This window comes from Callospermophilus lateralis, chromosome 17, assembly GCF_048772815.1.
Source record: "Callospermophilus lateralis isolate mCalLat2 chromosome 17, mCalLat2.hap1, whole genome shotgun sequence".
Taxonomy (NCBI): domain Eukaryota; kingdom Metazoa; phylum Chordata; class Mammalia; order Rodentia; family Sciuridae; genus Callospermophilus; species Callospermophilus lateralis.
The window spans coordinates 55,961,577-55,977,365 of NC_135321.1; the positions used below are offsets into that span (position 1 = coordinate 55,961,577).

At 40.7% G+C, this 15,789-nt stretch overlaps 1 protein-coding gene across 5 annotated transcripts in view; it reads left to right on the forward strand.

The window, feature by feature from the left end:
• Ptprm (protein tyrosine phosphatase receptor type M) overlaps nt 1–15,789 on the forward strand; it is an 825,932-nt gene that overhangs the window by 799,849 nt on the left and 10,294 nt on the right. For all 5 annotated transcript variants that reach the window (XM_076837052.2, XM_076837055.2, XM_076837053.2 and 2 more), the window contains one exon: nt 4,536–4,671. In XM_076837052.2, coding sequence (XP_076693167.1) covers nt 4,536–4,671 — 136 coding nt within the window. The remainder of the gene's footprint in view (nt 1–4,535; nt 4,672–15,789) is intronic.

Consider the following 15,789-nt stretch of genomic DNA (forward strand, 5'->3'; position numbering starts at 1 on the left):
GCAATAGGATTAATCATGGACTGGAACTCCAAAACTTTTGAGCCCAAATAAACACTTTCTCTTAATAAGTTGATTTTCTTGGGTATTTGTTATGGCGATGGAAAACTGGCTAACACAGAGCCAATGTCCTCAAAAGGTGACCTCCCCCAATTTAGCAGGTGCCAAAATGTGAGAACCTCGGCACAGAAGGATCCCAACTTTACCTGTACACTGAGAAACACTTGGGGAGCTTAGGGAGTGGGGAAACCCTATCCTCAAGCCATACCCATACCAGTGAAGTCACAGTCTCTGCATATGAACCACAGACATCAGTGTTTTTTTTAAAAAAAACTCCTAGTGATTTCCATGTGCAGCCAAGGTTGAGAGCTATGAATAGAGAATGTCATGATTTTCAAAGTACTTTTACCTGCATTTTCTCATTGGCAATGATAGGTAGCTAATCATCCAGCTGGAATTGGCTTGATGGAACAGGCAATTAAAAAGTCATGGCAGTTAGGGAAGATGTTTAGAGAAATTTGTGGAAATTCAAAGTATAAGCATATGTTGGTTTCCAGAGGAATGTCATTAGAAGTACACAATGCAATCACTCCAAAATTGAAAGCAAACTCAAGTTTTACTCAGTGCAGACTAACATGAATTAAAGTGGCAGACTTGGCTAAGGGTGTGGGTTTCTCTACACTCAGTGCCATGTGTCAGGCTATGCCAAGGTCCTTTCTTGGAGCTCTGAACTTTGCTCTGCCTCTTGCCAAATAAAATATGCTAATGCCTCATCCTCCAGGAAAGGTATGAAGGAGGAACTGTGAAGACCTCTTAAATCATTGTGCTCTCCAGACTAAATAATTACATCACCATGCCATGTTGTTCCTGTCTCCCTACTTTCCTGACATCCCTTCCCCTTTTGGTGAGGGTTCCTTGATTTTTTATTGAGAACCACCCCCTCCCCACACCCACATACCTGCTAACTCTCCAAGGTTCCCCTGGGGCTGCCTCTTGCTCCTCTGGCATCAGATTGGGCAGGACACTTCACTCTGGAAAGGAGATTTATTTTAAGATTTATAAATCTGTGCTTTTTTTTTTTAACTATACAAGAAACAAAGTTAAATTGATATCTTCTAGTATTGGCCAGGAAAGAAGACTTTGGAAGCACCACACTGTGCCTCCCTGTAATAATGGCACCATCTTCAGCATATTGTAGCGCCACCTATTGGCCATAAGAAGAGACTCCTACATGAGACAGCTCTCCAGGCACTGTGAATGCAATGGTTCCTTGGGCCACAGACACTTGAAGTACTAAAATAGGGAATTTTTTTCTTGATATGTGTCTTCTAACTACTGAAATCAGAAACAAAAAAAATAGAATTAAGGTATTACCATTTAGAAACTCTGGATAAAGACAGTGGTCATCAACAACTGTCAATAGCATCAGGTAAAAAGATGGTGGGGAAAAAGCAATGTAATATTAGTGCAAGAATAGCAAACACACTTGTGAGAAGGTCTAGGAACTGCACATCTGTGTCACCTGACTCACAGCAAGATCTCCTACAGCATACACCTGTAGGCCATCAGGGAAGACTCACACTATAGCAAAGAGTCCTGTCCAAAAGGATTGTAGACCAAAATATCAAAGTAAAACAACAAAGCTACTAGAAGAAGACATGGCAGAAACTCCTCATGATCACAGGGTAATCAAAGACTGGCCAGGAAAGGATACATAACACTAGTCATAAAGAAACATAGAGATATATTGGGTCCCATTAAAATGAAGCACTTTCGTTCATCAAAAGATATTAATAAGTGAGCAAGAAAGCAGTAGGAGAAGAATTTTGTTTCATATATACATGTGAGTGTCTGTGTATGTGTGTGTCTGTGTGTGTGTGTGTGTATCTCCCCAATGGCTCAGAGCCAGAATGTCTAAGAATTACTGCAAGTCCTTAGAATAAGATAGATGGCCCCAGTTCTTTAAACAGGGGGAAAAAATCGACAAGTGCTTCATTTGAAAAAATTAAGCTATCCAGACAGCCAATGAGCACAGACAAAGTATTCAACATCATTAGCTTTTAGGAAATACACATTAAAAACCTGGATCAGATGCCCACTGCATAGCCACCTGAATGACTGGAATTTTAAAGACAAATGATGATCCCCCAAGTGGTTGTGAAGCTGTGGAGTCACTAGAACTCTCAGGCTCTACTGCTAGGAAGTAACTATCATACAACCATTTTGGAACTGTTTGGCAGCATCTATCAAAGCTAGGTACTTACATACTCTGAGCCCTTCCATTCCTAGATACGTGACTATAGAAATAAGTTGTATGACACAGGATATGTTTATAGCAGGTGGACTCATAATACCTAAAATCTGGAAGGAGCTATGGGACAGGTAAGTTACACAGTAGAGTACTCATTCAGTGGAATGTTTCTTGTTGATATTAAAGAAGAAACTACTGACAGTCAACAACAGGAAGGATCTATGATAATATTGAGTGAAATAAGCTAGACTCAAAGGAGTATATGCTGTATAATTCCATATATCCATTTAGGCAGAAAAAAATGTAACAGTAGAAGTGAGAACAGATATTGTTTTGGGTGGTCCTGAGGGTATTGATGAGGAGGCAGTTTGAGGGAGGCTGACTGGGGGCTGCTCACGGTCTCTGTCTAGACCTGATGTGGTTACATAATGTGTACATTAGTAAAAAGTAACATATCTTTTTACCATTTGTGAATTTTATTATAGGTGTAAGATAGAGCAAAGAGATTAAAATAAATTTGCAAGGCATGCCAACCAAATGCAATGTGTGGCCTTTTCTTAGATGTGATTTTTTTTTAATCAACTATAAGAAACCATCTGGGAAATCTGAACACTGACTAAAATTTTGATTATATTAAAACAGAAGGGTGAGAGGTGGGTGTGATTTAAGGGTAGAACACTTGCCTACCACTCATAAGGCCAGCATTTCCCAGCACTGTAAAACATCAACAGTAATGTTTATTTATTTTAGGTATGATAGGGATATTGAGTTTAAAATACAGAGATATAAAAGGTCCCTTAGCTCCATGAAAATAGATCTGTTCCAGATCTGTTGCAGAGAAAATACAGGATAAGTTGGGAACGTCTATGGTTCCAGAAGAAGAGAAAATCTTCACAAAAGTATAGGACCTATCACAAAAACTATGTGGAACTCCTGATGGCCAAAAATGAACAATTTGAGCAACAAGATAAATAGTGATGTAATTGGGTTTCAGCTCATGGAATAAAATTGGTATTCAGGCTATGCCTCCACTGATATAAACAACAAAACAAAAATAAGCAAATACATGTTTAAATGAGGGAAAGGGGAAACCTCTTTCCTATGTTAGGCAACTACCACAATCATCATTAATTAGTGCAGATGTGAGCCACCAATGGATGCAAAAATCAGTGTGCAAACCTTTGTGGAGAAACAAGATATTTGCACAGTCCAAAGTATGTCCCCCATTATATGTCTTAACTAGAAACAGAAAGATTTTGACAGTGAAAAACCTGGTAGACATTATCTCAACTCATGAGCAAGGTCAACGTCACCAGGAATAAGATGGCTCAACGTATTAGTCCTTATTCCTCAATTCTTGTCCTTTTCAAGAATGCAATTCCTTCTGCAGTTTTTTTGGCAAAAACGCATGGCCTCATTTCCAATCACAGTCTATGTTTTGTACTTTGTGATGACTTCTCAAAGTGTCGCTGAGACCCATGAGTACTTCCCCCATCTACATTCTCTATTTCACATTTTATATTCTGAAAAATAACTGATCTAACAAAAGTCAGGTCAAGAAATGCAGGGAAAGACAGGAACACAATGAAGGGAGGCTAAGTGGACATGACAACTAAATGTAAGTTGGGATCCTGGACTAGAAAAAGGACATCAGTGGAGAAACCAGTGAAATTTGAGGCCCATACTTTTAATAGTATTGTAGCAGGGAAAAAAAAAGTATTGTAGCAGTGTTACTGTCCTGGTTTTGATGACATACTGTGGTTATATAAGATGTTCATGCCAGGGAAGTTGGATATACAAGGGAATTCTTTATGCTATTTTTGCAGTGATTCTGCACATCTAAAATTACTTCAAAATAAAAAGTTTTATTTAAAAAGAGCCTTCATGTTTTATAGATAAATGATGGGCATTTTTTAAAGCCAGATGTGTCTCTGAACCTTTTCCACACTTATTATCAATTTTTTTGGCAGACATCAGATGAGATGTGTAATCATTGAAAAATTGTCCAGTGGGCCCTTTCTATAAAAATCAATAAGGTGCCATAGCAGATAACATAATGGAGGCTGAGTTCAAGTATGTGCTCTACCCCCATGAACTATGGGTCAAACACTTGGCTAGCTTGTCCCCTTTGGTAGAGAACTTGTCTTAGCTAAGGTAGAGTGCTCAGAGACCTCCAGAGCCTTCATCATGACTGGCCCAGTAGAGTGTAGAAAACATGTCTCCACAGATTGTGTGTAAGATGCAACAGATAGGTAAATGTCCAATCATCTGATTTCTTCTATGACAGGAATGGGGGAGGCCGCAGTGGCACATTCTGTGCCATCAGCATTGTCTGTGAGATGCTCAGGCACCAGAGGACCGTGGACGTCTTCCATGCTGTCAAGACGCTGAGGAACAACAAACCCAACATGGTGGACCTTCTGGTAGGACACGCCCTCCACCCAGACCAGTGGGGCATCCCACCTTAGCACAGGACTCCGAGACCCACCGCCCCAGCTTCCAAATTTTCAATGACACTGATTCAGAGAGGAAAAGACTCATTTTCAAAAGCATAACATATCACTTTGCTTATAGGAATTTTCTCTCTTTTTCTCCCTTTTTCTCCTCTCTTTTTTTCAAGGAAACTGTCTCAACTCGTTTGAAATGTGGAAATAGTTGAAACTCACAAGTGAACATCCTTATTAATTTCCCTTCCTGGCAATGCCTTCCACGCGGCTAAGCACTTAATCTTCATGGAGAAGAAATAATCATAGCACATGAAATGCCAGATTTTCAAATTATATATTTTATAAATAGCTTAATCGCCTAATATTTATCAAAGCTGTGAATTTTAGTTTGACATCCAGAATATTGCATTTAATTATGGTGGCCATATCTGAGAAAAGGATTAAAGGAGTTGAGAAACAAAGGATGAGGTGCAATTATTTTCTTAGAGTATTTCATGAAATTTCTTTTATATGGAGCTGTTGAAATGCCATCCATGGTGAGTCAAGAATAAGAGAACAGCTTAAAAGAGGAAGCTTTTCCATTAGGTTATTGTGCTGCTCTGTAAGTGGAGAAAGGATTTCAAGGGTGATTCTAATCCAGAGTTAAGAAAGTGGCCTGGGGCAAGGGAGGGGGAGGAAGAGATGGTTAATGCTGACAAGTTCAGAAGGCCAGTGTTTCCGGTTCCACAACACTGTCTTGGAAGGCTTGAGGTTAAAAAAAAAAAAAAAAAAAAGACCCCAGACACAGTGGTGCACACCCATAATCCCAGTAGCTCCAGAGACTGAGGCAGGAAGATCACAGGTTCAAAGCCAGCCTCAGCCATTTAATGAGGCCTTACAAAACCTAGTAAGACTTTCTTAAAATTAAAAAAATAAAAAGGGCTGGGGATATGGCTCAGTGGCTAAGCATCACTGGGTTCAATCCATGCTACCAAAATATATATTAATAAATAAACAAATAAAAGGACCAAAGAGAAAGTCAAGATTCAAGTTGAAGATGATTAATTAGTACCCATCTGCAACTGAAAAGTCCCTATAGCAGAGCCCAGCATGGATCCTGATAGTGACCAAGACAATTCCTAAAACATAAGTTTTCTCCTAGGCCTCTTCTCAGTACACAGCACTCTTCAGGGGCATCTGCTATCCTCAGATATGTGCCCTGTGATATGTGCCCTGTGCTTGATAGTTATTCTATTTCCAAGACAGGGAATTTGGTAGAAGAACATGTTTGGCCATTTGCATATTCTCAAAGCCATCAGCAGTTACCAAATGCAGCTTCTGTGATAAAAAGATTTGTTCCTCAAACTGCTGCCTGCTCTTCTCTGCCCTGTCAGAAGCCTATGAAAACCCAGATTCTAGTTTCAGCTCTGCTACTAATTCAAGTTCAGTGACCTCAGATACATTATCTTTTCAAATTTATTTGTCCTTGCACAATTCACTTCTTTAAACTTTAAAATTAAAAAATTTTAATTTAAATTTATAAACTAGGGATAGTAGTAGCATATTGAGGTGATCCAATGTGCAGATGTATTTGAAAGTGTTGTGGAAATTGCAAAGAGGACAGAGGTGGTTATTGATAGTGTAAGTGTCTGCTGGATGTGATGCCCTCTATCAGCCTGTGGGAGATGATTATGCATAAGTGAAGGAAGAAGAATTTGCCTACAGTGAGCATTTATGTGATGCTTAATATCTGCAGGGCACAGCTCTCAGCACCCTTCACATAGTAATAGATTTTATGTGGGTGGCCAAAAGGCCAACTCTTGTGTTCTATGAGTGGATTTCACTAGAACCCGCTAAGAACTGTTCCTCCCTGAGATCCCACATGGATGGTGAAGGTGTCGACCACCATGGATTTCCCACTCTTCTGGGCTGATGACAGTTGAGAGAAGAGAGGCCTGTGATCAGTGGTGCCCTAAATTGGAACAAAGAAAAAGGGTAGCAGAGAATGGGATTAAAATGCTCTGACTGACCTCATTATGTCCTTAACCTCACCATCTCAAGGATAGATGTTCAGCTTCTAGATTTTGATTGGTGCTTGGGAAAACTGACCTTGATAAAAAATGTTGTCTGTCTCTCACTGCAGCCTCAATTAAGCAGATGATTAGAAGAGACCCTTCTAGGCCTCCCTGCTAATGGCTCTGGCTGCAGCTTTCATCCCTCAGGAATTTTTATGGTCAGAAATGATTGGGCTTTGTCCAAAACAGTGGCAAGACTATTGGACTGGGGCAATTCTTCATGGAATGAATGGAAATTTTATGTGGTTGGACCAGAAGAGAGCTTGTGGTCTCAGGCCATTTTTCTATAACTTAGAAGAGTTTCTGTAGTATGGGTAATTCTATTTATTTTTCAAGATAAAAGAGTAATTTCTTTTTCAAACACTATGTCTTTATTTTTCATTGATACATAGTAATTGTATGTACATGGAATACAGTGTGACATTTCAATACATGTATAAAACATTCAATGATCATATAAGGGTAATTGGCATATCTGTCACCTCAGACATGCATAATTTCCTTGTATTCAGTCACTCTAGATCCTCTTTAATGGGCTATTTTGAAATGTTTAGTTAACCATTGTTAATCTTCATTACCCAAATTGAGCTGTAAAACATTGGGAGTTCATCCTCCTATTCAACCCTATAAAGTTATGGGTAGTTTTAAAGGAAAAAAATTGGATCCTGGAATCCCAAACCTTACAAGGTCAGTACCAGTTTTAGGACAATGTCACTGGCTGAGAAATGTAGGAAAGTTGTCCAATTTCCCGAGAAAACTGTCTTCTAAACCTGTCACAGTGACTGTTAGCAGGATAACAGATAATATCTGGTGATCAGAGGAAAATGTCACAGTGCTCTTTTTAGTGTGTTTGAAGCTTCCAGAATTGAGTAGGAGCTCTTGTCATTTGTTTGCTTGTGTCTATTTGAGAGTAGGATTCTGTTTAGTTTGATATCCATGCTGAGTATGTTGACTGAAGGAATTAACTAATTTGGGTCAGAGTGATAAAATCTGGTATGATTTCACTGGGCATAAGAGGCCATCTGAGACCTTAATGCCAACTGTTGGACAGCAACTGGAAGGAGCAGTATACTGTGTCTGGTTGAGCAGCATCTTCAGAAAACGACTGGTGTGTTCCAGAGAGCCTTAGGGCACACTTCTGAGCTGGCCAGCCAGGGAGGCAGGGCAGGATTGAGTCAGGAACCCAGCCTGGGCCCTGCTGGGCCTCCTCATTCAGCACATAGAGAGGCTGAATCCCACTATATCCCTCTGCATTCAAAACATGACAAAGGGGGGCTGCAGCCTCCCTGCTGAGTGGGAAGAGTGGGAAGAGGTCTGCAGGTCTCCCCATCTCCCTTTGCAGCTCTGAAGTTTCTAAATTGCTCTTGACTTTGAAAATTCATTCATTAGTTTTGAAGCCTGGCACTCCTGAGGGAGATCCAGAAGGCCCTAAAGGTTGATTCCTTCTAATTTTTAGTTTTGGGGAGCTCTAGAGAAAAGTCAGTAGATGGCCAGGAGGCAAAATAATTTAGAACTCTGTTTTTTAATTTTTTTTTTTTTAAATCCAGACAGGGCAGCTGCATTTGTTTCTGACCCCTTTTTCAGCCCAGCTTCTACATTGTCCATCTCTTCAACCAGTCCCCATCAAGGACAGCATGGCCTACTTCAGTTCAGATGGAATCCCTGCCTGCACTGCTTTGAGGCTCTCACAGCTGCAGGAAAACGGCTGCTTCCCTGACAGTTCCCTTCTCACTTTGTCTTCCTCACTAGGTTTTTGTAGTTTCTAGGGCTCTTTCTCAAGAGACACACAGCTTCTGGGGAACAGACCTTGCCTAAAGAAGCATGTGTCCCCTAGGGTAGGTGGAAGACTTTGGAAGACTCCTCTCTGCCACCTTAGTGCCTGGCCCAGAAATGAACAAGTGGCCTGTGTTCACTGCTCTCCCAAATGCCTTTTGCAGGTTCAACAAAGCTGCTTCTTCAGGCAAATACACAGCATATATAATCACCTGATTTTGAACTGTGGGTCAGCTGGGGCCTCTTGATTGTTAAAGTCTGAGGAAGATTGGACTAAACCCCCAGGATAGAAGTCTAAGATCCTCTTTAGTGTTTTCACCAATGGCCTGAGGGCTCAGTCTCACAGTAATCATTGACTCCTAAAACTACTCTGTTGAAACCCATACCTGAGACTCATGCCTTCCTCTGCATCCATCAGATAAAAGGGCCACCACCCACTCAGAACACTTGTTAATATAGGGTGCAGTCTGCAAACTAGGGCACACTTCAAATAGGTCATCATCATCATCACATTGCAGGGTGATTTTCTCAACCTTCAACCATATCTACCCTCCACCTTTTCCATGCAGCTCCCTTCTGCTCCTCAATTTCTTGTCCAGACATCCCCCGTTACCACACCTACTCTTTGTCTTCCTGGGTCTTCCTTCTCCAGAGCAGAACACATATCTGCTAAGTAAACATACCCTTGGGTATCTTTGCTTCCCTCAAAGCTCATTTATACTAGTATTTTCTCAAATAAAGACCATTTCCCATCAAAGTCAATCTGGTCTGTCTGCTAAGAGAGTAAAATCATACCTGCTGTCACTGGGCATAATCAACCAGTGTCTTATCTCAGCTCTATTCCATTCCACCTGTGTTTCTCAGCTTCTGTTCTGTGTTCATTATCTTGCTGATTGGCAGTGGATGCAAAAGAAGCAGAAGACATGGTCCAGATCCAAAACACAAGACCTTCTTGAACTTTATTTTTTCTCATCTGTAAAATAGGGATAAGAGCAGTGTATGACTCCATGGATATTAAACGTTCAGAATAGGAAAATCCATAGAGACCAAGTAAGATAGTACTAGCCAGGGACTGGAGGACAGAGGAATGAAGCGATTGCTGATAGGCATGGTGTTTCTTTGGGATTCTGGAAATGCTCTAAATTTAGATTTTGTGCATCTCTATAAATATACTGAAAACCATTGATTTGTGTCAAAATACAAAATTACAATAAATGTATAGATCTAATTGGCTCTTATAGGGAGCTGGGGTTGTGGCTCAGTAGTAGAGCGCTTGCCTAGCATGTGTGAGGCACTGGGTTCATTTCTCAGCACTGCATATAAATAAATAAAATTAAGGTCCATTGTCAACTAAAAAATATTTAAAAAAAACAGAATGGATGTTCTGATGAGTTCAGCTAAGAGGTTGGCTTTATAGGTAGAAAAGGGCAGGAGACACAGAAATGGGAAAAGAGCCATTGATCAGTTCAAAGTTGCTTTCCTCAAATGGTTGAAGCAGAGAGGACTTCTTTATCACATCAGTGCTAATAAACCAGGTCCTGTCTGATTGGTTGCTGTGAATCTTCTGGATTTTTAAACTTTGTTTCTGAATTTTTAAACTGGCTTTTTTCAAAATTCAGTTTAATTATATAGTGCTTAACTCCACTCTGGTTTGGTCTGATCTGTTGGGTCTAGTGCAGGAACATAGTCCAAAACAATAGCCTCCCATGAATTTTATTTAAAATAAGTAGCTTTTTGAAGGGTCATCTTAAGGTAAATGAATTATATCTCAATAAAGCCAAGTTTTAAAAAGTAACACTTAGAAAACAGAGAATACCAATCCTAGATATTTACAGGGCTTTTATGTTTATAAAACATGGTCCCTTGTTCTCTTGTTGACCACAGACATCTTCACATAGGGAATGAGGAAGTATTTGCTCTTGAGCCCCCATCCTCTGCTTATAAGTAAACTGGTATAGAATTCTACAACTAGTGCAAGTCAAATTCATATCTGAACCCTGGTTCCCAGCTCCAGGCCTGCTGATTTTAGACTCTTCCACAAGGATTACCCTTGTAGAACTGTCTTCTCTGCTTAGAAGGTAAACTTACATGTGGCTCATACTACTCATCATGGATAGAAAAGAAGAGTAGAAAAATCAGTAACATACACAAAACCATTAGATGAAAATCCCAAGTAGACTATAGCCAGATATATCACAAAATGTATGGAGGTCTTAAGGGAAGGGACCCATATGAAAGTGATGGTGATGAATCTTTGGTGGGTTGGCTTGTTGTTGGTTGCCTGGCAAGAGCACTGAGTTGCCAAGAGAAATCAATAAGGGTCATAAACCAGCATGTCCTCTCAGGCCGGGAGACAGAAGGAACAGATTAAGGTACAGGACCTGTGGAGCCGAGCAGAACCCAGTCCAGGTGTGTGTAAGCTTAATCTCAGACAAGGTGGACTGAGAAAGCCCTGTCCCACCACCATGTCCTTTGTAAGGTGGAAAGAACAGTGTCTGTCTCAAATCTGGCTACACATTGATGTGACCTGGTAACTTTAAAAAATTCTGGGGCCTGGCTTTAGCAGTGGAACATTTTGTTTCATTTTGCTTTTTTAGCTTTATCTCTAATTGACAATTAAAGTACATATTCATGAGATAAGCAGTGATATTTTAATACAGGTGTACATTGTGGAACGATCAGAGTAATTAGATTCAAATGTGCAGCCAAGGTTAGAAATTTAGTAATCTAGAACTGCCTCAGCCCAGGTTGCACATGGAGGATCCTCCAGGGAGTTTTCAAAGCTACTGCTGGCCAGGCCATGCTAGACCAGTCCAGCAGAAGCCTGTGAGGTGAAGCTGAGGGACTCCGCGTGCATCCCATCCCACCCCCAGCACCAGCAGAGCACCTGGCTCCCGGGAGATGTCCAGTAAGTATTTTCTGGATGCCTGGATATTTCTTCTGTGCAGCCAGACCCCAGTCTGGCTTGAGCTGCCTGCTGTTGCTGTGACTATAATTTAGATGGACACGGAATTGGGCATAGATTTCACAGGAGGCTTTGGCAAAGAATTTTTTTTAAAGATGCAGATGAAAGTCAGGACCTGTTCCATCTTCGTTGTCACAGTTGTGCAGCCATCTGTAGAGTGGCGATGAGAATTTATTGGCCTCCCTGGCACTGAGTGACTGGTCACCTGTGACCTGCTGGGAACATTGAACCCAATGTTCCCACCCATGGTTATTAACACATGGGGACTGGTTCACCTTTCTGACAGGGCATCAGTCAGGAAGACTTTTGCAGCCTGAAGGACCTGTCAGTACATGATCCTGCAAACATTATGAAACTTGTCTTAGTTTCAAACAGTAGGTACAATGGGAAGGAAAACTCTGCCCCAAGTGAGCTACGTGGGCTATTCTCTTTGAATCTTCTTAGGCAGATGCTGGGTGTTTGAAGTGCCCGGACTGATGGTGGCTCCAGAGCTCCCAAGATACAGCCTGAACTTACAAAGGCCGAACTCTGGCCCTTCACAGGAGGCCTGAGCCACCTGCTGCAGCTTTGGCCTTGGGACTCCCCCACTGAGCCAGATGGGACTTCTAAAGAACAACCTCGGCTTTTGGCTCCATTTCAGATTTCATGTTCTCCCTCTCCACAGGGACCAGAAGCAGGGTCCAGAGTGAGGTCAAGTGTCAGGGGTTATGGAAATGAATAGTGACGCATCCTGGTGAGGGTCCTATACAGTGCTGTGAGGGGCACTGGGCTGAGCATTTCTCTGTGCCTGTAGCCAACTAATGTGGCCCAAATTGGGAGAACTCAGGACCAAGGCATAAATGTTCTTTTCCCCTGAAGCACAGGGATAGCTCATGTGGCTTAATTATACCATTCAAAAGCAAGTGAGCTGACAGAGGAAACTGCAGAAGACAAGCCTGTACCTGGTGATCAAGTGTAATCAGTTTCCAATGTAGGAAGATTTCAGGCATTTACCCAGGTGCTTGGAGGAGGGGACGTAGCAATTTATGGTCTTTCTTCTACTTCCCCTTATTTTTCTGATTCAGAAACCAGTCATCACAAAATCTATGGGGATGGGCAGCTTGCTTGGGGGGATAGAATGGGAGAGCAGGAATTCATTTTGAAAATTATAGTCATGACTGAGACAGGGCAACTTCTGAGACTTCCAGGCAGCAGTGAAGCCGAATCCCTTCTGAGCTTCTACCCTACGCTGCCCAAAGCCAGCATCCAGTGCACCCCAACTGTATCTGAGTATGCTAAAAAGATGGTTCATAGTAGTCACTGAAATTAATTGCACAAAATGTGAACGTCACTTATACAGCAAGGGATGAAATTTCTTAGATTTCTAGGAAAAATACTTTGTCCCTGTGAGTCACATAAACAGGAGAAATGATTGAACCAATTCGTGGTCAGTTTTTCAGCTTGATTATCTGACAACATGGCCTTTAGTATTTTGAAATTCAATGTAATTCTTATAAATATTCTGAAAATGAAAGTATCCAATCCTGAAATAATAAATATTGGAATGTGAATCAGAAATATCACTTTTCCTAGGACAAAGTAATAGTGTTTCCAGTTTGAGTTTTTTCAAAAGGAAAATTTCTGTCTGTGGACATGCCCTTTTCTATGGAGAGAGAAAGCTTGTTAAAAGAGATGATAGGATGGTTATTAGATACTTGTTATTTACAAGATAAGAGAAAGTACTTTAATCTAGCTCATGTCATTAGACTTGATGTAAAAGCAAACTAAGTTCTAAATTCATAGAATTCTAGGTTGACAAAACTAGAAGGTGACCTTAGATTGCCCCATTTTTTTTTAAACAGAAGGGAACTATATGGGCAGTGTCTCAGGGCTAGTCAACAGGACACTAAGATCCCAGTCAGTGTGCAGCACTCAGACCCCTGACTCCTCAAAAAGCAAATGCAATAGAGAACCATTGGATCTGTGTTTCTCATTCACCTGCACCCTTGATTGACAGAAGAGGTAGGATTCACAGCATGGAAAAAATAGTACTGTTCTGCTGGTGATTCTTTATATAACAGCTTTATTGAGATATAACTCACATACTATAAAACTTCCACTGTTGAAGTTCAGTGGTTTTCAGTATATTCACAACTATGCAATTTATAATATTTTCATCACCACCAAAAGAAACTCCACACGTTAGCAGTCACCCCCACTTCCAGTCCCTGGCAACCATCAAGCTACTTTCAGTCCTTATACATTTTTCTATTTTAGACATTTTATGTAAATGAAATCGTACAATATATCATCCTTTGTGTCTGATTTTTTTCACTCACCATGATTTCTCTTTTTTTTCTTCTGAATTCTTTTTTTTTTTTTTCCGGAGTCTTCATACATGTACTTTGGATAATGATATCCATCACATTCCACCATCCATGCTAATCCCCTGCCCTCTCCCTTTCCTCCCCCCGCCACCCTCTTCCCTGTCTAGAATTCATCTAATCCTCTCATGCTCCCCCCTCTCTACCCCACTATGAGTCAGCCTCCTTATATCAGAGAAAACTTCAGGCATTTTTTTTGGGGGGGATTGGCTTACTTCACTTAGCAATATCTTCTCTAGAACCATCCATTTACCTGCAAATGCCATGATTTTATTCTCTTTTATTGCTGAGTAATATTCCATTGTGTATATATGCCACATTTTTTATCCATTCACCCACTGAAGGGCATCTAGGTTGGCTCCACAGTTTAGCTATTGAGAATTGTGCTGCTATAAACATTGATGTGGCTGTGTCCTTGTAGTATGTTGTTTTTAAGTCTGAGGAGAGGGATAGCTGGGTCAAATGGTGGATCCATTCCCAGATTTCCAAGGAATCTCCATACTGCTTTCCATATTGGCTGCACCAATTTGCAGTCCCACCAGCAATGTACAAGTGTGCCTTTTTCCCCTCATCCTCACCAACACCTATTTTTGTTTGTCTTCATAATAGCTGCCATTCTGATTGGAGTGAGATGATATATTAGAGTAGTTTTGATTTGAATTTCTCTGATTGTTAGAGATGATGAGCATTTTTTCATATATTTGTTGATTGATTGTATATCATCTTCTGAGTAGTGCCTGTTCAGGTCCTTGGCCCTTTTGTAGATTTGAGTTATTTGTTTTTTCAGTGCTTAGCTTTTTGAGTTCTTTATATACTCTAGAGATTAGTGCTTTGTCTGATGTGTGAGGAGTATGTTGTAGCAGGTATTATTATCACAAATAAACATCGATTGTGTGGTTAAACTACCTTTTATCTACTGTCTATTGATGGGCACTGTGTCAAGTACCCTTTTCAGTTATTATGAATAACATACTATTATTTGTTTACAAGGTTTTGTGCACACACAAGTCTTCAGTTCTCTTAGTGTGCTGTTTGTAGTGGGATGGCTGGACCAAGTGGTAACTCTGTGTTTAACCTTCCAGGAACTGCCAGTCTTTTCGCTAAAGTAGCTGCATCATTTCACCTTCCCACCAGCAGCATATGTGGGTCTAATTTCTTCACATCCTCACTAACACTTGTCATGTCACTGTTGTTTTGTCTTCGCCTTTCTAGTGAGTGTTACTGTTAATGACTTTTGATCTTGTGGCACCTTCATATATTGAAATAATCTGTTTTGTCTTCACCTCTAGTTTTTAAGCTCCCAGAAAACTGAGATGGTATCTTAGAATGCCCACTTTCAACCCTTAAATGTCTGAGTTGAACCCATTGTTGCTACATCCATGGTTTGCTATCATTTCTATATGCAGCCAGCATTTCCCTCTCAACTACATGTCAAGTTCTGTGCCAGAGACTGGTATATTACACAGAGATAAACTATGGCCCTTGTCTTAAAATTAATAGGTTGGACTATTTGAGTATTTAGAGAACAAAATGTAGGTGACAAAAAAGAAATTTCAGTGACAAATTTAGGAGGCATGTAAATTGTGGAAATTGTAGTTATTTAGGCAGAACCAAAAATCAGAAGTATATTTCCTTGGTTGTGGCTATAATGGTGGGTAAGAAACAGTAGTGCTGAATCTCACAGGTTGTAAAAGCTTGTCCCTTACAGAAGGAAGAAAAGAGCCTTGCAGTTGCTAAACACTTGACCCAGGACTGGCAGATCGAGGCATCTGAAAGCCTCATGTCCCTTTGCTTAGTTCACATGCCACACCCAGGCTTGGTTCCCTCAGTACAGTGCACACACACACACACACACACATACACACACACTTCAGAAGGCTCTCCTCTGCCATACTGACCACACCTAGGCCAGGAACTCTTTTAGGACTTACTCAGGCAA